We start from the raw sequence: 25,515 nt of genomic DNA on the forward strand, positions 1-25,515 counted from the left end.
TCTCTTCTTATAAGGTGGCCAAAGTCTTGGAGTCTCAGCTTCAGGATCTTTCCTTCCAGTGAGTACTCGGGGCTAATTTCCTTAAGAATTGATAGGTTTGATCTTCTTGCAGTCCATGGGACTCTCAAGAGTCTCCTCCAGCACCATAATTCAAAAGCATCCTTTGGCGATCAGCCTTCTTGATGGTCCAGCTCTCACTTCCATACATCACTACTGGGAAAACCATAGCTATACGGAGCTTTGTTGGCAAGGTGATGTCTCTGCTTTTTAAGATGCTGTCTAGGTTTGTCACTGCTTTTCTCCCAAGAAGCAGGTGTCTTTTAATTTCGTAGCTGCTGTCACCATCTGCAGTGATCATGGAACCCAAGAAAGTAAAATCTCTCACTGCCTCCATTTCTTCCCCTTCTATTTGCCAGGAGGTGATGGGACCAGTGGCCATGATCTTTGTTTTTTTTATGTTGAGCTTCAGACCATATTTTGCGCTCTCCTCTTTCACCCTTATTAAAAGGTTCTTCAGTTCCTCCTCGCTTAATGTAATTTGTTGTATTAGTGCTAATCCTTGCACTAGTGCAAATAATTCATAGAATGCTGTCCAGTGTCTACATTTTACAGATTTTCCATAGGCCATATATGGAGGAACTTGTGGATGGTTGTTGCTTTTCTGCATCTTCTGGGGCTCTGATTTGATTTGGCTCCTGCTTCCAGTTTTGCTGAACTCTGCAGTCATCTGGGTGCTGGTATTCCCTTCTCTGTTGAAGAGATGAGCCTGAGGGATCTGTTTCCTATTTTGATGCCTTGCTTGCCTTAATACACATTCTGTGTCAAGCATGGTGCGCTTGGCAATGCCTGACACAAGCTACTGGCATCTTGAAGGGGCGGGTCTGAATAGAAGCAGCACCGTATCCCAGCCAAGGCAAAGTGCAGAAGATGAGTGGCACCTTGGCACTTCTGGGGGGTAATACTAGCATTTTAATCAGATGGTCTAAAATTCTTAAGGCGCCAACTCCTCTAACTTGCATGCAGACTGAGCGCAGCCCACTTTTTGCAACGGCATCGTGATGCATTTATACACCACAAAGTTGTGTTTTGGGGTATATCTATGTGGTTGGTTTGGTTAAACAGTCCAGAATTCACAGAAAACTCCCATGTCCCACTGCAGGGAATACATCGGACAATTTTAGCTGTGCAGACATGCAAAACTAACTGTGCGTCTTGTGTTTCCCAATTAACTTTTAATCAATTTGGCATTACAGTGGTACCTCAGGTTACATACGCTTCAGGTTACATAAGTTTCAGGTTACAGACTAAGCTAACCCAGAAATATTACCTCAGGTTAAGTACTTTGCTTCAGGATGAGAACAGAAATTGTGCTCTGGCGGCGCGGCAGCAGCAGGAGGCCCCATTAGCTAAAGTGGTGCTTCAGGTTAAGAAAAGTTTCAGGTTAAGTTCGGACCTCCAGAACGAATTAAGTACTTAACCTGAGGTACCACTGTAATGGTACTCAATGGGGGCCACTTCAACAAGATACTGGGTACATAGGTGAGATTCAACTAAGTTTTACTCACGGCAGAGATTCAACTAAGTTTTACTCATGGCAGACCCATCAAAATTAACGGACCTAACTTAGCCATGTTCATTTATTTCACTTGGTCTGAATAGCAACTTCGGCTCGCTTCTCACATGTGATCACAACCTTATTTGGGTGTGTGGGGAGAAAGAAATAAACGGAGAGTTTGGTAAAACAGATGCTTCCTTCTCTCCATTACAGTACTTGGCATTATAACAACGATCTGGCACAAGGTTTGTGCCCATATGCTCTCCCCGTCCTCTGGGTGCAAAGGAAGGAGATATGAAACTTCCAACCACAGTTGCCTGGTTTACCCAAACATGGGAAACTGTGGTTTGTTTGAAACCATGATTGGAAGCGTCTCCTCTTGTGGATGAAGAAGTGTGTCAGGGAAGAAGGCATTGTTCCTCATGATGGTTTCTATGCTTTAGAGGATCCTCTGAAAGTAGCCTGGATGTTGGAGGTGTGGGAAAGTGATTTAACTTGTGACTTACAATCTGTGGATGCAATGAGACATCCTTCCGAGTCTTGGTACCCTTCTGATTTTTCTTTTTTCTTTTTTCAAATTTTAAAAAAAAAGCTGTTTCTTGACAGTCATGGAACTACTGGTGTAAAAATTGGTCTTCTCTGATAAAATCTGTTTGCCAAGATGGTTTTTATTGGCAGGATCTGCAAGACCTTCTTTGTAGCATCTTGTTGAAGGAAAACTATGGGCGATAGAGAGAAGGAGTGCAATTCTGAATTAAAATGTTGCCACGCTCCCTTCCTGTTTCAAGCCCCCATTTCACACACTTATTTGCAGGGTCAACAACTTTACCGTCCTGCGCTTCCTTGATCTTGCCGAAGACCCTACGTTTGTGCCGGTAGTCTCTGGGGAAGAGAAAAACAACCATCCAGAGTCTGAAAATGTCTTGGAAATTCTCCCCAAACTGATGGAAGTAAGGTAAGTACAGAAATGGAAATGGGTAGGAGATCTGGGGTGCTGGGAACAGTTGGAAATGAGCTACGTTTGGACACTAGATAAAAGGGTAAAGGTAAAGGGACCCCTGACCATTAGGTCCAGTCGTGACCGACTCTGGGGTTGCGGCACTCATCTCGCTTTATTGGTCGAGGGAGCCGGTACCGGTACAGCTTCCGGGTCATATGGCCAGCATGACTAAGCCGCTTCTGGCGAACCAGAGCAGTGCATGGAAATGTCGTTTACCTTCCTGGTGGAGCGGTACCTATTTATCTACTTGCACTTTGACGTGCTTTCGAACTGCTAGGTTGACAGGAGCAGGGACCGAGAAACAGGAGCTCACCCCATCAACGAGATTCGAACCACCGACTTTCTGATCAGCATGGACACTAGATAGCTCAGGGGAAATTATTTGCTGTGAAAGTGGAAGAGGCATTTAGTATACTGCCCTCAAAAGTCCCCCGCCTGCGTTTCCATGCTGGTGATGGAAGGAATAAGCTGCCAAAGAACTCTTCCACACGACCAACACGGAACTGAAGGCTATTACAACATTTTAGCCGGCCAACAAAAATATTTGCTTCTACTAACCGGATATGGAACATTGATCCACCACTTATGAGATGTGCTTGGAGTCGAGTGTGGATTTCATACTCTTTATTCAGCTCATAGTAGTGAGGAATTGGAAGTTCCCCCGAAATGTCTGCTTTATATACATTATTTACACAATGGGCCCCACGTGATTGGCTAATTCTGGGATTCTCCTGTAGGCCAATCAGGTTGCGGATTCACTCCCACCTGGAGTTGGATTGGGTGGCTCCTGCGGTCCAATCAGACTGCTGCATTCTGGATCCTATTGTTCTAGGACCAATCAGACTGCTGCATTCTGGATCCTATTGTTCTAGGACCAATCAGACTGCTGCATTCTGGATCCTATTGTTCTAGGACCAATCAGACTGCTGCATTCTGGATCCTATTGTTCTAGGACCAATCAGACTGCTGCATTCTGGATCCTATTGTTCTAGGACCAATCAGACTGCTGCATTCTGGATCCTATTGTTCTAGGACCAATCAGACTGCTGCATTCTGGATCCTATTCAACTTAGTACATAACAACTTCCCTGCCAATCCACTCAGTCGTCTGTGTGGAATTCTTGGTCGCCTATGATTACTAGGCAAGTGGTTAAATATGCAGCTGCTTCTGTTGAAAACAGATGTTTAGGTAAGAAGGGCAGGCATATTTATAATATTGGCTCCTGTTCTTTATGTATACGGAACATATAGGCATGTTTGATGCTGTTTGTGACTTACTGAATCCTTCCAGAATGGGTGAGGGAATCTTCTTCCTGTCAAGTGCCATGTTCCCTTGGAGGGCAATTTTGGAGGTGGGACCAGAGCCCAGAGTGTCACTTACTGTATTTCTCTGTGTATAGCATACGCCCCCCCCCCCCCGGTGTATAAGACGCCCCCTATTTTGGGGGACTTACATTTAAGAAAATGGGGAGAGATTGCCCCCATGTATAAGACTACACCCCCTTTTTAACATTTTTTAGCAAAAAACCCTAGTCTTATACATGGAAAAGTACGGTATTCCCCCCCCCCCCCCTTTCTCTCTCTCCCCCCTCCTGCCCTTCTTCATTGCAAGGTCTCAGGTGTGCTAAGCAGAGTATTTTCTTTATAACATTAATAAAAAGAAGAAGTGTATGCCACCCATCTTACTGGGTTGCCCCAGTCACTCTGGGCGGCTTCTAGCAAAATATACAAGCACAATAAAACGTCAAACATTAAAAACTTCCCTGTACATGTGAATTTGGGATGCAGTTGCTTCCACAAGGTCCTAACAGGCAGCAGAAAGCGAAGCGTTATTGGTCATAGGCACAAGTTGTTTATCTGTGGATGATGAGAAATGAGTGCTGGGTCCACGATGGCTTGATCATCAATCTCTCGCTCTCAGGCGACCAGCGTCTCTACCCCCATCGTTCTGCCCGGACGCTGAGGTCCAGCACCGAGGGCCTTCTGGCGGTTCCCTCATTGCGAGAAGTAAAGCTACAGGGAACCAGGCAGAGGGCCTTCTCGGTAGTGGCGCCTGCCCTGTGGAACGCCCTCCCATCAGATGTCAAAGCGATAAATAACTACCTGACATTCAGAAGACAGCCCTGTTCAGGGAAGTTTTTAATCTGTGATATTTTAGTGTATTTTTGGTTTTTATGGAAGCCGCCCAGAGTGGCTGGGGAAACCCAGCCAGATGGGCGGGGTACAAATAATAAATTATTATTATTATTATTATTATTATTATTATTATTATTATTATTATTATTATTTACCTTTCCTTTCTTTACAGTTCACGTTCCGCTCGCCCTATGTTCAACTTCAAAGGGATCCAGGATTATTTGAACTGCTACCGGTAAGTGACTGCAGGTATCAGCAAAACTGTCACGTGTCCCTGAAGCGGGACTTTGTAGCCTCCCCAAAAACAGAAATGGGCTCCCAAAGTGTGGAATTGAGGCATCCAGCTCTTTGGAGACCCAGCAATTGATACCTACATGGAGGCAGTGTGGTGTGGTGGTTAGAGTGTTGGACTAGCACTTGGGAGACCAGGGTTCAAGCCCTGCTGAGTCATGAAGTTCACTGGGTGATTTTGGGCCAGTCACATTCGCTCAGCCTAACCTCCCTCTCAAGGCTGTTTGTGAGGATGAAAAGCACACCTTGGAGGAAAGGTGGGATAGAGGCATAACGAATAATAGAGACTCTGCCATTTAGAGCTGGATTTGGGTACAGCTTCCCATGGCCCCAGCCTGACTTTGGGGAAGTGTGCAGGCTTACAAGGAGACTGTTCTCTGTTTGCTAGATCCGGTGAGGTTACACCACTTCAGGTCGCCAAGAACATTATTGCCACGTTGGAAGATGACGAGAGGTCCAGTCTCCCCCTCCAAGCAATTGTTCAGTGGGACCGCAAAGAGATCCTCAAAGTAGGTGGGCCGAAGCTGTGCTACTTTACTTAAAGGGCTCATCTAAACATTACGCGGGTGGCGCTGTGCGTTAAACCACAGAGCCTAGGACTTGCCAATCTGAAGGTCGGCGGTTCGAATCCCTGCAATGGGGTGAGCTCCCGTTGCTCGGTCCCTGCTCCTGCCAACCTAGCAGTTCGAAAGCACATCAAAGTGCAAGTAGATAAATAGGTACCGCTCCAGCAGGAAGGTAAACAACGTTTCTGTGCACTGCTCTGGTTTGCCAGAAGTGGCTTAGTCATGCTGGCCATTGACCCGGAAGCTGTACGCCGGCTCCCTCGGGCAATAAAGCGAGATGAGCTCCGCAACCCCAGAGTCGGCCACGACTGGACCTAATGGTCAGGGGTCCCTTTACCTTTACCTAAACATTACAGCTGTGGTTCATTCCCCAAGGCTGTGCTTTACCACACTGGTGTGGCATAAGAGGATGGCAAGTGTGGAGGGAAGGTTCAAGGACACTCAAAGAGACATTTCAGTGTAATTTAGTATAATATCAACATAATTTATTTATAAAAGGTTAGTTTCAGCCAAAGGCGACTCTGGGGTTGTGGCGCTCATCTTGCTTTCTGGCCGAGGGAGCTGACGTTTCTCCACAGACAGCTTTCCAGGTCGTGTGGCCAGCATGACTAAACCGCTTCTGGTGCAACAGGACACAGTGGCGAGTGCCAGAGCGCACAGAAATACCATTTACCTTCCCACTGGAGCGGTACCTATTTATCTACTTGCACTTTGATGTGCTTTTGAACTGCTAGGTTGGTAGGAGCTGGGACAGAGCAATGGGAGCTCACTCCGTCATGGGGATTCTAACCGCCGACCTTCCGATCGGCGAGCCCAAGAGGCTCAGTGGTTTAGATCACAGCGCCACCTGCATCCCTACACACACACACACATAGTATCCACATTATAGCAACAGGGGTAGGCAACTTAGGCCCAGGGGCCAGATGCAGCCCAATTGCCTTCTCAATCCAGCCCACGGACGGTCCAGGAATCAGCGTTTTTACATAATTAGAAAGTGTCCTTTTATTTAAAATGCATCTCTGGGTTATTTGTGGGGCCTGTCTGGTGTTTTTACACGAGTAGAAAGTGTGCTTTTATTTAAAATGCATCTGTGGGTTATTTGTGGGGCATAGGAATTGGTTCATTCCCCCCCATTATAGTGCGGCACCCCACAAGGTCTGAGGGACAGTGGACCAGCCTCCTGCTGAAAAAGCTTGCTGACCCCAATATAGCAGCTGGATGGAGCATGGTGTTGATAATGCCACGGTTGCAGGTTTGATCCCCATATGGGACAGCTGCATATTCCTGCATTGCAGGGGCTTGGACGAGATGATCCTCAAGGTCCCTTCCAATTCTACACTTCTTTGCTTCTGTGTCTCTCTTTGAGAGCCTCAGCTATTTTTCTGCAGTTCTCCACAACATACTGTTGTGAGCAGGGATTTTAAACTCTTGACAAAGATGGGAGATCAGAAAAGAGAAAGGATTCTTTGTGTGGATGAGATGAGTTTGTTTCTCTCAAGTGAGACGTCGTATAAATGAGATGGCTCAGCAAAAGCAAGCTCCACACTTCTCCTTTAGTTTGTATACCTACTTAAGTTACATATGTAAGAGGCCCGTTTATCATTATATTTGGGGAAGGATTCATATTCTTCTGTAGCTACATTGTTTTGTATTTTTATCATCATATTATAAAGTAGTTGTGTTCTTTATTATAAATAAAGCACTGCTGGGAGTTGTTCCTTTCTGCTTTCCAATGTATTTTGTATCGGGGGGGGGGGAGGAATTAGTGTGGTGTGAGCAAATTTTTGTTCTGAAAATGTGGCCCAGAGGAAAAAAGTTTGAGAGCCACTGAGAACCTTTGGCCAGGGGGAAGGAGGGTCTGGTTATTCCCTGTTCAGGGAAGTTTTTAATGTGTGACATTTTAATGTATTTTTAATCTTTGTTGGAAGCCTCCCAGAGTGGCTGGGGAAGCCCAGCCAGATGGGCGGAGTACAAATAAATTATTATTATTATTATTATTATTATTATTATTAATGCTGAAGCCTTTGACTCAGACCATGTTGGGACTGCTTTGGTCTGCCACTTGTTCCCATCTCTCTTCCTGCTCAGCAATTATATTAATGAATGCTACACGGCTTTACCAATCTCTTCCTGCTCAGATGGCGGAGGACTCCACCGCTCGCTATCAAAGCAAGCAGACCCTCTCTCTTTTGGACGGGATCCCAGTGTGCTTGAAGGAGGAGATTAAAGTGGTAGGCACAGTCCGCTTAGTTGCCTTTGCTGAATAAGGCCAGTCTTAAGAAAGGGAGGTGGTGGTCTGCCTGAATTATCGCTGCTGGGTTTGGGATTGATCTGAGGAATCCTGCTTGGACTTCCACAGGGGGGAGAAAGGGGCAGCTTGGCTGCGCTCACCAGGAATCACAGCATATTGCAGCTTGTGTGTTTGTTTAATGAAAGAGTCTTGTATTTAATGAAGTGGACTGTGAAGCCTATTTCATAATAAATTTATTTATTATGAAATAGGCTTCACAGTCCACTTCATCAAATACAATGAAATGTAATCCTAAACTGCCGAGCGTATGAAAAGAACCAGCAGCAGAACATGAAACTCTTAATAACTTTTAATTTATTTTTTTATACTTTTCAAGTTTATACATTTCACTAATTTTACAATCATTTTGACCTTTAAAACTTAACTTGACTTCTCCTTCTTTCTGTGGTTCCTTAAATTTATATTTAGTATCTTCTGCATATCCAAATTCACTTAAGTTGCTCATTTATTCATCTACTTTAAATATATACTCTTATAAAACTGCAGGTTATTACAATAACCCTGCCAATGTTCTTATCTGTTTACAATTTATCTGTAAATATTCAATAAACCATTTCCATTCTTTTATAAAAAGTTTGTTATCTTGGTTTCCTATTCTTCTGGTAAGTTTTGCCATTTCTGCATATTCCATAATTTTTTGTATCCATTCTTCCTTTGCTGGGACCTCTGCTTCTTTCCATTTTTGGACGAGTAATATTCTTGCCGCTGTAGTAACTTACATGAATAAGTTTCTGTACATTTTTAGGTAGTTCTGTTCCTATCATTCCCAAGAGTAAAGCTTATGGGTTGTTTTTTTTTTTTACAAAGGTTATTTTAAACATCCTTTTCATTTCATTATATATCATTGAAATGAAATGAAACTCTTAATCTCAGGGATATGGGTTAGAGCTTCACGTTGGGCAAAAAATAGCCCTGTATTTCAGGGGGTTGGACTAGATGACCCTCATGGTTCATTCCAACTCTACAATTCTGTGATTCTATATATATATAATTTTTATTAATTTCAACATACCAATTATTATACATTCCACAGAACTTCACATCTTATAAAATCTTTTTGGACTTCCATCGGCACCTCTGATGATCCACCATTTTTTTCATTTCTTCTGCATTTCTTAAATTCCTATTGCCTTTAATTATCTTAACTCACAATCCACCTCTTTAACCATTTTTGCAATAATTCAAATAATTTACCTCACAAAACTTCTTGCAAACCTACAAACGTAATCTGGTCATCACAATTACTTTTCAAATAGTCCGTAAATTTACACCAGTCTTCTGTGAATCCCTGGTCCCACAGGTTTAGAATTCTTCCAGTTAGTTTATCCAGTTCTGCATAGTCCATCAATTTCATCCTCTATTCTTCTTTTGTCGGTAATTCTTCTTGCTTCCATTTTTGTGCCAATAATATTCTTGCTGCCGTCACTGAACTACAATTCTGAGATTCTATAGGGAAAAAACCCTTGATTCCCTGCATTTTTTTAGGTGCCCTATCATCACCGAAGTGGAACGCAATACCTGGGCACAGAGCCAGAAACCGAAGATGCCACTGCGGCCCAAAAACTGCGAGAGGCTGGGGCCATTATTATCGGTGTCTCAAACATGCACGAATTGGGTATTGGAGCCACTGGTTGTAACCCCAACAGGTAAAGTAGCTCACATTTATTAAACGGGAGCTTGTTGATAACACTGAATGGCGCTTTCTCTTTAAAACATGAGTGGAATAAGAAGGGTAATAAATGTGGAGCAAAGCGTTATACAGTGGTACCTCGGGTTAAGTACTTAATTCGTTCCGGAGGTCCGTTCTTAACCTGAAACTGGTCTTAACCTGAAGCACCACTTTAGCTAATGGGGCCTCCCGCTGCCACCGTGCTGCTGCTGGACGATTTCTGTTCTCATCCTGAAGCAAAGTTCTTAACCCAAGGTACTATTTCTGGGTTAGCGGAGTCTGTAACTGAGGCGTATGTAACCTGAAGTGTATGTAACCCGAGGTACCACTGTATTGGAATGCTCAAGTTAAAAGGTTGGTGAATAATTTTGGTCAAAAGGGACCAGACAAAGTCTGAATTGCGATTATGTTTAGAACCACTAGCTATCGCTGTCAGCAGTAAAACTCACTTTAAAGGAAGAGACGTGAAAAAGGAAGAGTTTAAAGTACAGTGGTACCTCAGGTTACATATGCTTCAGGTTACATACGCTTCAGGTTACAGAGTCCGCTAACCCAGAAATAATGCTTCAGGTTAAGAACTTTGCTTCAGGATGAGAACAGAAATTGTGCTCCTGCCGCGCGGCAGCAGCAGGAGGCCCCATTAGCTAAAGTGGTGCTTCAGGTTAAGAACAGTTTCAGGTTAAGTACGGACCTCCGGAACGAATTAAGTACTTAACCTGAGGTACCACTGTAAATCTTTATGGTATTAACACTGAATTGTGTGGTTCCTTAAATGTTAATATGTGTGGCGGTGTTGTTGTTGTTGTTGTTGTTAATTAAATTTGTATACCACCCTATACCTGCAGGTCTCAGGGCAGTCCACAAGGTAAAATCGCAATATAAAAACAGAATGTATAATAAAAATAAAAGCAAGAATGACCCAATAACCTCGCTGCCCACTAAAGAGAAAATAGAAGGTATTGGAATTTGAGAGGGAGGCTGCCCTTTACCATTTGCATGGTCTCTGCCCAGTTCAGCCACTGCTGAGGTCTCAGTGGCTCTGTGAGGCTAGGTCAGTGGCTCCCAACATTTTTAGCCATGCTCCACCTATGCATCTCTAAAATCCTGATGCCCCCTCTGTGACATATACCGTATTTTTCGCTCTATAAGACACACTTTTCCCCTCCTAAAAAGTAAGGGAAAATGTGTGTGCATCTTATGGAGCGAATGCAGGCTGCGCAGCTTTCGCTGAAGCCAGGAGAGCAAGAGGGATCGATCCCTTCGCTGGAGAGGCGCTGCAGAGCTTTCCCTCTCTGCGCAGCGCCCCTTCAGCGAAGCGGGAGGAGAAATGGAAGGGGCTCTGTTTCTCCTACCGCTTTGCTGGAGAGGTGCTGAGCAGAGAGGAAGAGAACATTTTTTTTCTTGTTCTCCTCTAAAACTAGGTGTGTCTTATAGTCGGGTGTGTCTTATAGAGCGAAAAATACTTATTACCTTGGTACCTCGGGTTACACACACTTCAGGTTACATACGCTTCAGGTTACAGACTCCGCTAACCTAGAAATATTACCTCAGATTAAGAACTTTGCTTCAGGATGAGAACAGAAATTGTGCTCCGGTGGCGCGGCAGCAGCAGCAGCAGCAGGAGGCCCCATTAGCTAAAGTGGTGCTTCAGGTTAAGAACAGTTTCAGGTTAAGAACAGACCTCCGGAACGAATTAAGTATTTAATCCGAGGTACCACTGTACCCAAAAAATGAACTCCTATTCATGTGGAAGAAACCTAAAAGGCCATTAACTTGGTCTAACTCATTCTTAAATTACCCCCCTTAAAAATCAAATTGCCCCTCTGTGGAGCGTGTGCCCCACGTTGGGAACCATGGGGCTAGGTAGAGCATTGAGACTGGGTGCCTCTGCCTTGAACCTCACCTGTGTGGCAAGATGGTGAGATCCTTCCCTTCCTCCAACGGTCTTGGGGGCACTGCCTTCAGAATCTTTCTCTGTCTCGCTCCAGATACCACGGTACGGCGAGGAACCCCTACAACCCCCAGCACTTCACTGGGGGCAGCTCTAGTGGGTCAGCAGCAGCCGTGGCTTCAGGTGAGGTTGTCCAATGAGTTGGGGAGGCGGGAAGAAGGGGAGCGGCAGTTCAACAGAGGCATCGATTGGTTCCCTTGTGCCCTTGGCAAGGAAATCTATCCCCTGTACACAGAGGCGTAGGAAGGTCAGGTGGTACCTGGTGTGGAAAATTTCTTGTCACCCCCCCCCCCCACACACACACACATTGATTTTTGTTTGCCTGCAAAAATGGTTTTACGTTATTTCATATTTTCTTACAAAGGAATGTGGATTCTGGGCGACTGTGGACAGATACTTAAATCTACAGGATGGGTTGTGTTTTGGCTCCACTGAATTGAAATTTTAGCCTTCACAACATATAAAAATAGCCAAGTAAGCAGTTCTTTTCGTGGAGGAGGGTCAAGATATTAACTGATATGCAGGAAATTTCAGATACGGCTGTATAATCCCTAGTGTAAGATAAGACCTTCGGAGCAGGCATTTTAAAAAATAAAGGCTTTTAAAAATAATAATAATTATTTTTTTATTTCCAAAACCGAAAAAAGAAAAATTATCCATATTCAACATCCATATTCATTTTCTAACATAAACCTATTACATGATTAACCAAATTAAAATATACTTAATTACCATAAACTTTTTTGCTGTATACAAATACAACACAGTTAGAAATTTTATATAAAAGCTCTTATATTATAAATAATATTTCAAATTCCCCTATACCCCCCGTTCCTTCACCCATGTGTGATCTCATTTTTATTTTTGTTTACTTCTTCCGTCTTGTTGTGTTGTTATAATTTAATCATTGTTCAGTTGATTTTTTTTATTATTTCCTTGCTTACCCCTGCACGTTTTACACGTTATCTATTAATATTCCAGTTCCGGAACCATATTTTTTCATATATTCCTTCACTCCCTCCCACTCTTTAATTATTCTCTGATTTGAATGGCCTCTAATAGTTGCCGTCAATTTTGCCATTTCCACAAACTCACAGAGTTTACTTTGCCATTCTAATAATGATGATATTTTCTCCCCCTTCCAGTTCTTTGAAAAAAAGTTTTTTATGAACCACCCTAGTAGGGCAGTAATCGTTCCTTGATAATTTGTCACCCCCTCCATGATGGCACCTGGGGTGGAACGCCCCCCCCTTCCTACACCCCTGCCCATACACATACCACCACAATGGACCAGAAACTCAACAAGTTTGCTTATCATAACCTTTTGCACTCCATCAGTGATAGAGCTGGGCGATAGCTGGTTATCGCCAGCTAAATATCACTATATCTCAATATATCATGTGTCAGGGAACTGCCATCGGAGCCAGAGGAGGAGGGAGGGCTCCAGAGGGATGCCAGAGAGCGTCCCAGGAGGGAGAGAGGCAGCCCATCTGCGGGGGAAGGAAATCAGCGTAGCACCAGTGGAGAAGGGGGGCAGATGGGGGAATCGGTGAGGAGGCTCCATGACTCCTCGCCGGAGACCAGCGGGGAGAGCACAGGTCCTCCACTGCCCACACCCTCCCTGCGCAGAAGACTTCCGCGCACGGAGAGTAGGCGGAGACTTGGCGTCAAAGAACTTCTTTGCTGGAAGAAGTTCAAGAAACGCCCACTGACGGATTCTGCCAGCGATTGAGACAGCCACGAGTGCAAGGCTGTCCAGAGAGAAAGGGTTCACCCAGGTGACTCAGCCAGGTGTGGCGACGACTTACGCACGAGCAACCCCCTAGAACCATTACATCATGATATGTATCAGCAGCGGCAGCGGGCATTGCTGGGCTTCCCTGCGGCGGCAGAGGGTCCCACCATACCTCTCTGCAGTGGCAGGTGTGCCACGCATCCCTGCAGCAGCAGGGGCCTTCTCATGGAGGCAGAGGGTCCCGCCGTACCTCTGCAGCGGCAGGATCCCTTCCAACTCTACAGTTCTGTGATTCTGAGGAGATTGTGTGGGGGAATGCAGAACTAGATGGTTTCCCTCAATGGAAGGCTCGTAATTCTGCTTCTTTTTGTAGGCCTTTGCCCGTTGGCTCTTGGTACAGATGGGGGCGGCTCGGTGAGGATCCCTGCGTCTTTCTGTGGCATTGTGGGACTCAAAGGTAATCTTCTTCTTCTTTGGCGATCGCTCAGGTGGCGCTGTGGGTTAAAGCCTCAGCGCCTAGGACTTGCCGATCGAAAGGTCGGCGGTTCGAATCCCTGCGGCGGGGTGCGCTCCCGCTGCTCGGTCCCAGCGCCTGCCAACCTAGCAGTTCGAAAGCACCTCCGGGTGCAAGTAGATAAATAGGGACCGCTTACCAGCGGGAAGGTAAACGGCGTTTCCGTGTGTGGCTCTGGCTCGCCAGAGCAGCGATGTCACGCTGGCCACGTGACCCGGAAGTGTCTCCGGACAGCGCTGGCCCCTGGCCTCTTAAGTGAGATGGGCGCACAACCCCAGAGTCTGTCAAGACTGGCCCGTACGGGCAGGGGTACCTTTACCTTTACCTTTACCTTTACATTGCCGAGTAAGATTGCCTTCCATAAACACGGTTTTAACAGTGAGTCTGTAAGTGACTGTGGAGGCCAATTTTGGATCCACACATCCTTCCACAGTGGGGACATAGGTTTCTGGGTGGGAGTTGATCACGGTGAGGGTTTGCCAAGCATGCCTTCCTCTTAGCACGTTTCTCCCTTTTGTCCTGAGTTTGAGCGTCTTCAAAGCCCATGACACCTTTGGTAAAGGCTGTTCTCCAACTGGAGTTCTCGCAGGCCAGTGTTTCCCAGTTGTTGGTGTTTATACTACATTTTTAAAGATTTGCCCTGAGAGAGTCTTTAAACTTCTTTTGTTGACCACCAGCGTTACGCTTTCCATTTTTAAGTTCGGAATAGAGTAGTTGCTTTGGAAGATGATAATCGGGCATCCGCACAACATGACCAGTCCAGAGGTAATATCCATGTGCTTCCCTGGGTATCCTGGCTGGGCACCAATTAACTGTAATTAACCAGTTAACTGTAGCGAGAGGTCTAACTAGAGATAATTCTCTGTTTCATCATGAGAGCCAGCTGTGGCACCACAGCCACCAAGTGAGCTTCATGACTGAGCAGGGATCAAATCCAGCACTCCATACTGGGTACCAGCCGGTCCCTTGGACTAAGACCCTTGCTTGGTTTGGTGCTTAAAGCAGGGGAAGGAGAATATGGAGCCCTTCCATATTTCCCCTTCCATAGGCTGCTGCTTGGAGCCTGATATGATTCAGCGTTCAGGCCAAACTAGCCTCTGGCCTCTCCTTTTGGCCACCTGCTACTTCATCATGCCTCTAATCCACTTGCTTTGTGTCATCTGAAGGTACCTTTGGACGCACCAGTGAATTTGGCTGTCACCCTCTCTCCTATTCTACCGTAAGCCTTGGTAAGAAGGAGAGCTTTGGAGTTGTCTGTCTAGCTGAAGAAAGTGTGTGTGCACCTGCTGAAAACTTGTTCCGTCATGCCTTTGCAGGCAGTTAAGAATATAAATAATGATGATGATGATGATGATGATAATAATAATAATAATAATTTTATTATTTGCACCCTGCCCATCTGGCTGGGTTTTCCCAGCCACTATGGGTGGCTTCCAACAAAGATTAAAAATACATTAAAATGTCACACATTAAAAACTTCCCTAAACAGGGCTGCCTTCAGATGTCTTCTAAATGTCAGGTAGTTGTTTTTCTCTTGGACATCTGACGGGAGGGCGTTCTACAGGGTGGGCGCCACTACCGAGAAGGCCCTCTGCCTGGTTCCCTGTAACCTCACTTCTCGCAATGAGGGAACCGCCAGAAGGCCCTTGGAGCTGGACCTCAGCGTCCAGGCAGAATGATGGAGGTGGAGACGCTCCTTCAGGTATACTGGGCCGAGGTCGTTTAGGGTTTTAGGTCAACACCAACACTTTGAATTGTGCTCGGAAATGTACTGGGAGCCAATGTAGGTCTTTCAAGACCGGTGTTATGTGGTCTTGGCGGCTGCCCCCAGTCACCAATTTAGCTGCCGCATTCTGGATTAGTTGTAGTTTAATGAATAGTGGCATGTTTATAAATAGATTAAAGCCTGAAATAGATTAAAGTGAACAAGCCGTCTTCCAGAGAGGAGCTCATGCCTGGCCTTTTTGGGTCAGTGTGAGCTGGCAGCTAAATCAAGGTTTGGTTTAGCATGTTGCAACCAGGACCTGTTGCAAATGTGGCTTCAGTATACCTGAAGGAGATCTCCACCCCCACCGTTCTACCCGGACACTAAGGTCCATTGCCAAGGGCCTTCTGGCAGTTCCCTCCCTGCGAGAAGTGAGGTTACAGGGAACCAGGCAGAGGGCCTTCTCGGTAGTGGCACCTGCCCTCTCATCAGATGTCAAAGAGCAGAACAGCTACCAGACTTTTAGAAGACATCTGAAGGCAGCCCTGTTTAGGGAAGTTTTTAATGTTTGATGTTTTATTCTGTTTTTAGTGTTCTGTTGGGAGCTGCCCAGAGTGGCTGGGGAAACCCAGCCAGATGGGCAGGGTATTAATAATAATAATAATAATAATAATAATAATAATAATATGGTGATGATGATGATGATGATGGAGGAGAGCTTAACCACAATCCTGGATTTGGATGACATGCTAAGCCAGACTTATGGCTTAGCTGCTGCAGTGCGCTGATCTGAAAAGCAAAACAGCTGCAGACTCCTAAGCCGTGGTTTGGCTTAGTGTGATGTATGAATATGGGGTGTGTGTGTGTGTGTGAGTGTGAGTGAGAGAGAGATCTGTGTCTATTGTGTTCCTGAGAACACAGGCAGCTTTCTATACGAACTGGAAACTTGCTTGTTGTGAGCGTACTTTCTTATTTCACTGTATAATATAAAACAGAGAGAACAATTATAACAGCAGACGAAGATGAAGCTCCCACGTCGCCTGCCAAGCTCAAACTCTCACACATTCTTCCGTCCACCTGAAAGGGGTTGGGATGAGGTGGCGGAACAGACTGAGCCACATCAGATTATATACGTGCAGCCAATTGATTCCGATGCTCCACACGTATAACTCCCTGCTTTCGTGTGCATGCACAGTTCTTCAGACACACTGAAACAGAAGTCACCAGACCCTTATATATAGTGAGAGGGTGGGGAGGGGTATTATTCAGAAGGGAATGGGTGATTGACTGATAGGTGTGGTAAACCTGTTAACAACTGCAATTGGTCTTACAGGAAAAAGCAAGGGGTAAGATGGCTAAAAATAGCTTTATCATGTATAATGAGATAAGAATCCAATGTCTCTATTCAGACCAGGTCTCTCCATGGTTTTAGGTTTGGTAATAAGTTGCAATTCAGCAACTTATCTTTCCAGTCTGTTTCTGAAATTCTATTTCTATTCAGTCTATTTCTAAAATGCACACAAAAGCTCATACCAATAACAAACTTAGTTGGTGACTAAGGTGCTACTGGAAGGAATTTTTTTATTTTGTTTTGACTACGGCCGACCAATGCTTCCTGCAGATGGAAAGCTAGCACATGGGGGGGGGGGAGAGTTCCAGCTAGAACCTTGGCCTGCTGTGATTTTTTTCTACTTGCAAAGTATTTCTTTTATTTTATAAGGATCCAGAATGCAAGTTCTTTCCCCCCCTTTTTTTTGGCTAGGCCCCTTGTCTACATCAGTGGCAGACGCGGCTGTTGCTTATGCGATCTTGGCTGGTCCTGACCCCCGCTATCCATATGGTGAGTCTTAACTGCCCGTTCGCTTCCATCTGAGGTAGCACAACTTATCTTCCTTCCACTGCGTGCCTGTTGACGGTTTCTTTTTCACCTGTTTCAGGATTAGGCCAGCCCAAACCATCCCTCTCTGGAGTCCTCACACCTGATCTGAAGGACTTGAAGTTGGGGATTGACTGGACTTTCTTTAAGGTGCCTGTTTACCTCTTCGTTTCTCTTGCATCCTTCATCTACATGCAGCCGCTAGGAGAGATCATCAGGGGGTTTGGGCTGGGTGTCCATCAATATGCGGATGATACCCAGCTCTACCTCTCTTTTAAATCAGAACCAGTGAAGGCGGTGAAGGTCCTGTATGAGTGTCTGGAGCAGTTGGAGGATGGATGGTGGCTAACAGATTGAGGTTGAATCCTCACAAGACAGAAGTACTGTTTTGGGGGGACAGGGGGCGGGCAGGTGTGGAGGACTCCCTGGTCCTGAATGGGGTAACTGTGCCCCTGAAGGACCAGGTGGGAGCCATTCTGGAATCACAGCTGTCCATGAAGGCACAGGTCAATTCTGTGTCCAGGGCAGCTGTTTACCAGCTCCATCTGGAACGCAGGCTGAGACTCTACCTGCCTGCAGACTGTCTGGCCAGAGTGGTGCATGCTCTGGTTATCTCTCACTTGGACTACTGCAATGCGTTCTATGTGGGGCTACCTTTGAAGGTGACCCAGAAACCAACTAATCCAGAATGCGGCAGCTAGACTGGTGACTGCGAGTGGCCACCGAGACCACATAACACCGGTCTTGAAAGACCTACATTGGCTCCCAGTACGTTTCTGAGCACAATTCAAAGTGTTGGTGTTGACCTTTAAAGCCCTAAACAGCCTTAGTCCAATATACCTGAAGGAGCGTCTCCTCCCCCATCGTTCTGCCCAGACACTGAAGTCCAGCACCGAGGACCTTCTGGCGGTCCGCTCACTACGAGAAGCCAAGTTACAGGGAACCAGGCAGAGGGCCTTCTCGGTAGTGGCACCCGCCCCGTGGAACGCCCTCCCACCAGATGTCAAAGAGAAGAACAACTACCAGACTTTTAGAAGACATTTGAAGGCAGCCCTGTTTAGGGAAGCTTTTAATGTTTGATGCATTACTGTATTTTAATATTGTGCTGGAAGCCACCCAGAGTGGCTGGGGAATTCCAGCCAGATGGGCGGGGTATAAATAATAAATTATTATTATATTATTATTATATTGAGGGACGCAGGTGGCGCTGTGAGTTAAACCACAGAGCCTAGGACTTGCCGATCAGAACGTCAGCGGTTCGAATCCCTGCGACAGGGTGAGCTCCCGTTGCTCGGTCCCTGCTCCTGCCAACCTAGCAGTTCGAAAGCACGTCAAAGTGCAAGTAGATAAATAGGTACCACTGCGACGGGAAGGTAAACGGTGTTTGCATGCGCTATTATCGTTCGCCAGAAGCAGCTTAGTCATGCTGGCCACATGATCCGGAAGCTGTACACCAGCTCCCTTGGCCAATAAAGCGAGATGAGCGCCACAACCCCAGAGTCGGCCACAACTGGACCTAATGGTCAGGGGTCCCTTTACCTTTACTATTATATTGAGATGCAGCCATTTCATCTTCAGAATGATGCTTCCTGGGTGTTAGATGGGGGACTCCGGGCACTTCATGCGGCTCTTAATCTCAGGATCATGAGTCTGGGTCCCACTTGTTGGGCAAAAGATTCCTGCATTGCAGGGGGTTGAATCAGGTGACCCCGGGGTCCCCTTTCAACTCTACAATTCCATGTCCCCTAAGGAGATGTAAGGCCGCCCTATGACTCTGTCACATGACTGGGAACGTGGTGGGTGCCATAGACGAGAGGAGGAGAAAAGTTCTTTAATTGTGGTTCCGCAAAGGTGGATCCTTGGGGATAACTCTTTTTTTTTTGCTTGTCTGCCAGGCATGTGATGCTGAAATCCTAGCCACCTGCCAGAAAGGTAAATCATTCATAATTGTAGTGGTTCTAGGGGTTGCTCGTGCGTAAACCGGTGCAACGCCTGGCTTGGTTGCCTGAGTGAACCTTTTCTGTCCGGACAGCTGTCTCAATCGCTGGCAGAATCCGTCAGTGGGCGTTTCTTGAACTTCTTCCAGAAAAGAAGCTCTTTGACGCCTAGTCTCCTCCTACTCTCCGTGCGCGGAAGCCTTCTGCGCAAGGAGGGTGTAGGCAGCGGAGGACCCTTACTCTCCCCGCTGGTCCCTGGCAAGGAGTCATGGGACCGCCTCCCCGATTCCCCCATCTGCCCCCCTTCTCCACTGGTGCTACGCTGATTCTCTTCCCCAGAAGATGGGCTGTCTCTCCCCATCCCGGGACGCTCTCTGGGACCCCTCCGGAGCCCGCTCTCTCCCTCCTGCCCTGATGGCAGTTCCCTGACAATAATGAACTGGAAAAAAATGTTTAAAAGTAGTTTCCCAAAAAACAAACAAACCCAGAGTCCTTTTTGTTGGGAATAACTCAGAAGGAAATTCACAGATGTCCGAAAAGGTTATTTATGTATGCCACTACTGCGACTCGTGTTTGTTTGCCCCAAAATGGTAAAATGAGTGAAGTCCCAACCAGAGAAGATAGGCAACTTAAATAGATGGAATATGCGCAGCTTGCGAACCTAACATATAGAATAAGAGAACAAGAAAAACATACGTATACGTTTAAAGAAGATTGGAAAATGTTTATTGAATATATGCAGGAAAATTGTGTTCTATTTGAAAACGTGGATAAATTCAACAGTGTAAATAAGTTTTGACAGATGTAATAACAGAATACTGAATGGTTTACTTTATATAAAATTTGCAGGGATTTATGCTGTGCAGGTGGCGCTGTGGGACGCAGGTGGCGCTGTGGGTTAAAGCCTCAGCACCTAGGGCTTGCCGATCGAAAGGTTGGTGGTTCGAATCCCTGCGGCGGGGTGCGCTCCCGCTGCTCGGTCCCAGCGCCTGCCAACCTAGCAGTTCGAAAGCACCTCCGGGTGCAAGTAGATAAATAGGGACCGCTTACCAGCGGGAAGGTAAACGGCGTTTCCGTGTGCGGCTCTGGCTCTGGCTCTGGCTCTGGCTCTGGCCAGAGCAGCGATGTCACGCTGGCCACGTGACCCGGAAGTGTCTCCGGACAGCGCTGGCCCCTGGCCTCTTAAGTGAGATGGGCGCACAACCCCAGAGTCTGTCAAGACTGGCCCGTACGGGCAGGGGTACCTTTACCTTACCTTTACCTATGCTGTGCAAAATGAACCATGGAAAGAGAGGAAGGGAAGTCATTGATATTTTAAGGGAATATTCTAAAATGTAAATTTAATTTTAAAAAAAACTCAAAAAAGAAAGCAAGGTAAACTACATCACATATTTGCTGAAACAAATGGGGACACTTGTTAGGCTATTAAGTCTCTCTTATTTCCCTCCCCCACCCCCTGGCGGCGGCTGCCACTGATGATCAGCTGTGAAGTTCCTAGAAGGTTTTGGTGCCTCCGTGGTTGATGTGTCCCTGCCAGAACTGGAGGAGATCCGAGTGGCTCATGTGATCTGCATCCTTAGTGAGATGAGAGATTTCCTGCAGCCTGACTTCAACAATTCCTTTGACCAAATGGTAAGTGGAGGGCTGACTTGGAAGTGTTTTCCCAAAAGCAGCCGGAGACTCAAGTCTGGGAAACCCTGGGATAGATTGTGAAGCCGCATCTTCCTCGCCAGGGCCACCGATTAACCACAGTTTCTCCAAACACAGAAATGCTTTCTTTTTCTTGCTTACCGCACTGAGTGGCACTTGAACTGATCTAGCAGTTCCCATATTCCTTTCCGTTTTGGCCCTGCGACACACCTTGCTTGGCTTGAACTGTCTGCATGGCTAGGCCTTTTTTCTGTAAACATGTTTGACGTGTAATGCTTAGCGTACTCCTTTGCTTGTTTCATGACTGCCATGCAATGGGAATATGATGTATTGTCCTAAAATCTGTTCTTTTTTTTATAATATTTTTTATTAAGTTTTCCATGTTAACAATCCAATCAGATCACATTAAATATTCCAAATTATACAGATACATATCATAAAGTCCAAATATTTTGCCAAATTATAATTTTTTGTTGGGGCTTCCCATGCTTCAAGTTCAGTGGGGTCCAATCATCTTATGTTTCTACTGCCTTGAGTTTCCAATAGTTCTTTGTTTAAATCCTCCTGTTGCTATCCTTCCTTCTTTCATGGTCTCTGAGTTGTTTCCACAGGCGAGTTGAAGTGAACGATAATATACTTCTGTGTGAACTTTATATGACTCTCCTTTTTTTTTTGCAACTGGTATGTCTGTTATTTGCAGTATGTCCTCACACACTGATGTTTATGCCGAATCAATCCAAAAGTCCTTCTCTGGTGGCAGACACCATCTTCTCTCACTTCCAATGAAATAAAATCTAGGCGTTTGCTCATTAATTTTCTCAGACAGGTTGCATCAAACATTAGTCTTTCCAGGGGAGGTTTGCCAAATCGGACTTAAAGTACAGATATAATAACATATTAAGAGCTCGCCTCCCCCTATGACTATTTATCTCTGCAACTCAGGCTATCCCATAATGGCGGATCCCAATTAAATAGTGCGTCACAGGAGAGTCTTTTATCTTCTTCCAAATATTTCAAAGGCTTTAGTTAGTATTATTATTTCCACACAGTTTATATTTTCCGATCTCACTTGCTATAAGTAATGTAGATGGTTCTTCGGGGGGGGGGGGGGGTTGGAACTAGAAATGGAACTAGGAGCGCACATGAAGACAGCGTCCAGGAGATCCGAACTCCCTCGAGGGCTTTCCATCCAGTGCCCCCCCTCCTTTACGAACTCAGGGGTGGTTTGTAGGCATCCGCAGATGAGACTGCATCTTCCCTTCGACCAGGAAGAATTTGGGAGGCTGATTACTCCCATTTCAGCCTCTGAATTACCTTGTGGGAGCTGGAGAGATGGTATTGTCAGCCATCTTTCGCGGCGCCCCTAGCGGAGCCCCCGTATTGTCCTAAAATCTGTTCCTAAAGCCCACCTTTCAGATGAAGGGGCTTGGAAGTTCTGGAGCATCCAAGCAGTTGTTGCTCTGAAACTAAGCAGCTCTTGACACGATGGTGGACAGGGAGGCGAGGAGGAGGAAAACACGTCTGCACATGGCTCAGCTCTGCCCGTATCTGTGCCTTTTTGTCTCTGTTCTCTGGCGGAAGGTTGTGTGTGTAGAGGGGTCTTAACTTCAGCATAGCTCTGTTCCGTTACCATACCTACATGTCTGTTCTAGGTGGGCAGGCTGTCCATGACTATTTAGGATTAGGGTTTACCCCCGTGTTTCTTCCTTTTCCAGAATCTGGAGACTTGTCTTAATCTTGCAATCGCTTCTCAGTTCACAGCTCTGGATTATATTAAGGTAAAAGGCAGTTAATTGCACCGTTGTTATTATTTTTTGCTGTATTACAGTAGGGTATACTTTCCTGTTCTTCAGCTTTCGCCCTTTGTTTTGGTCGTGGGTGAAAAGAAGGTTGCTTGCGGTGTTAAATCTGTAGTCCCAACTCACAGCAGCTCCAGCCACCATGGCCAGTGGTCAGGGATGACTTGAGTTGAAGGACAGCAGTATCTGGTGAACTGCAGGCTCCTTGCTTTTTAAATCACACACATTTACCTCAAATCCCCCCTCTTCAAAGTAGGCCCGTTCCACCTTAGGGCATACCCTCTCAACATTTCTCCGATGAAAATTGTCGAGGTTGTACAGTATTTTTCGCTCTATAAGACGCACCAGACCATAAGACGCACCTAGTTTTTGGAGGAGGAAAACAAGAAAAAAAATATTCTGAATCTCAGAAGCCAGAACAACAAGAGGGATCGCTGCGCAGCGAAAGCAGCAGTCCCTCTTGCTGTTCTGGCTTCTGGGATAGCTGCGCAGCCTGCATTCGCTCCATAAGACGCACACACATTTCCCCTTACTTTTTAGGAGGGAAAAAGTGAGTCTTATAGAGCAAAAAATACGGTACTTATCTCCTTGGTTTGCGGGTCGCATAACTCCATACCCTCCCAACATTTCCCTGATGAAAATAGGGACATCCTAAGGAAAAGCGGGACATTCCAGGATCAAATCAGAAACTGGGACGGCTTCTGTAAAACCAGGGGTAGGCAACCTAAGGCCCGGGGCCTGGATCTGGCCCAATTGCCTTCTCAATCCGGCCTGCGGACTGTCTGGGAATCAGCGTGTTTTTACATGAGTAGAATATGTGCTTTTATTTAAAATGCATCTCTGGGTTATTTGTGGGGCCTGCCTGGTGTCCCCCCCCCCATGGTAAATCTTTATAGGTTTAAAATACAGATGTAAATGATCATTTACAACAAAGTAAGTATAGAAAAATTCAATACAGAAGAAAAAACATCACGACATAAGATGCTCCCTGGTGTTTTCACATGAGTAGTAGAATGTGTGCTTTTATTTAAAATGCATCTCTGAGTTATTTGTGGGGCATAGGAATTGGTTCCTCCCCCTCAAAAAAAAATATAGTCCGGCCCACCACATGGCCTGAGGGAGGTGGACCGGCCCCCTGCTGAAAAAGGTTGTTGACCCTTGTGTAAAACCCTGGACTGTCTCTGGAAAATAAGGACACTTAGAGGGTCTGTCAGTGGGCAGTGGGCATATTTGCTGCCTGTTCAGGCTGAGACAACCTGTCTGACGCTCCTGTGTCACTCACACACCTGTGGGTGGGATGGGTGGGCTACCCTTTTAAGGGCTGGGGACCTGCCCTCGCTCCCTGTCCCTCAATGTGACTTGTTGGTCGCTTTGGGGCTGTGTAAGAATTTTTGGCTGATCCAGCCATTTTGGGGTGGTTCTTTCGCCTACTGAATAGCTGCTGAGCAATAGGTGGTCTGCTGTACTGTTAATTACGTAAGCCTGGTCTTTAATTGGGTCACTTTTGGCGGTTCAGGTGTGGGGAGTAATTGTGCTCCAGCCTGACGACTCCCTTCCTGGGTGATGGACTGGTCCCGAGGCTTGCTCTCTGGGTCCTGTGGCTCTGGGTTAGGACACTGGCCACCCCAGAAGCTTAACTGCTTAATCAACCCAAAGCTATGGGGCCCTAGGGTAGTAGCGGAGTAGCATAGGCCTTCCTTCTCACCTCCAGGTGTAGCCTGGGATGAGCAGGCAGGCTGGACAGCCATTTCCTGCAGGTAAGGGGTGTGGTCACCCTAGAGGTTGCGGTTTGTTCAGGTGTGCTTCTCCCTCTGTAGGGGCTTTTCATGGGTTTTATTATTAAATTAACCCAGCATTTGCATGAGTCTCTCTGTTTGGCCATCAAGTTGCAAGTACAGTTGTACCTTGGTTCTCGAATGGAATCTGTTCTGAAAGTCCATTTGACCAGTGGCGGAGCTTCATGCTCTGGCACCGGGGGGAGGGGTGAAGAGCAGGCAGGGGCGGGGCTAGTGTGCGTCCTGGGGGCGTGGCACACCTGTGAGGGCGTGGCACCCAGTGTGCATGGGGGGGGGGGAGCCGCAATGTCACCCCACCGGGATAGTGCTACCGGGGGTGGTGCGCTCCCCCCGCATTCCTCTTCCTCCACCAGTGTGTTTGACTTCAGAAAACGTTCAAAAACCAAGGCACAGCTTCCGATTGGCCATAGGAGCTTCCTGCACCCAATCGGAACCCACATAACCCGCGTCAGACGTTCTGCTTCCAAAAAACATTCGCAAATCGGAACACTTACTTCCGGGTTTACAGCATTCGGGAGCCAAAACATTTGAGTCACGAGGTATTTGAGAACCAAGGTACAACTGTTCCTCCTATGGGCCAGTACCCAGTTTTCCCCATAGACTCAATTCCCACTTGTGTTTGCAGGCAAATCGGCAGCGGAGCCGCACCATGGCCCTTCTACGACAGATGTTTGCAAATGTGAACTGTCTTATTACCCCAGGTATCTTGATGTCAGCTGAATTTAACACTATTTATATTAACTTGTAGGGGCTTTATTGGCCTGATTTGCTTCCCGTCCTGCATGTGCTCTGTTCTAAATTAAAATGTTTTCATACTGAGTGTAGTAGTGGCTGGCTACATGACGTTGGGTGTTTTAAATGCAGCAGGGCGAGGTCAACACGGTTCCCCTGTTTGTTCCTAGAGAGAGGTGGTGTGTGTTTTGTGACTGGTTGGTATGACCTCTGTCTGGGTATGTTTAAAAAAAGGAGGTTATATGCGTTGTGACCTACCAGGCGCTGAATCTCTAAAATGCGCACGTTTCCT

The 25,515-nt window shown here is 46.3% G+C and overlaps 1 protein-coding gene across 1 annotated transcript in view; it reads left to right on the forward strand.

Annotated features, from left to right (window-relative positions):
- LOC307206309 (uncharacterized protein) overlaps positions 1-25,515 on the forward strand; it is a 39,943-nt gene that overhangs the window by 8,774 nt on the left and 5,654 nt on the right. The window contains exons 4-17 of the mRNA XM_079959435.1: positions 2,370-2,510; positions 4,864-4,926; positions 5,371-5,491; positions 7,687-7,779; positions 9,345-9,505; positions 11,517-11,602; positions 13,588-13,671; positions 14,895-14,957; positions 17,196-17,273; positions 17,371-17,459; positions 19,205-19,241; positions 20,730-20,878; positions 22,612-22,674; positions 25,117-25,192. Coding sequence (XP_079815561.1) covers positions 2,370-2,510; positions 4,864-4,926; positions 5,371-5,491; positions 7,687-7,779; positions 9,345-9,505; positions 11,517-11,602; positions 13,588-13,671; positions 14,895-14,957; positions 17,196-17,273; positions 17,371-17,459; positions 19,205-19,241; positions 20,730-20,878; positions 22,612-22,674; positions 25,117-25,192 — 1,304 coding nt within the window. The remainder of the gene's footprint in view (positions 1-2,369; positions 2,511-4,863; positions 4,927-5,370; positions 5,492-7,686; positions 7,780-9,344; positions 9,506-11,516; positions 11,603-13,587; positions 13,672-14,894; positions 14,958-17,195; positions 17,274-17,370; positions 17,460-19,204; positions 19,242-20,729; positions 20,879-22,611; positions 22,675-25,116; positions 25,193-25,515) is intronic.

Source organism: Podarcis cretensis, assembly GCF_951804945.1.
Source record: "Podarcis cretensis genome assembly, chromosome: 17".
In the NCBI taxonomy this organism is placed as follows: Eukaryota; Metazoa; Chordata; class Lepidosauria; order Squamata; family Lacertidae; genus Podarcis; species Podarcis cretensis.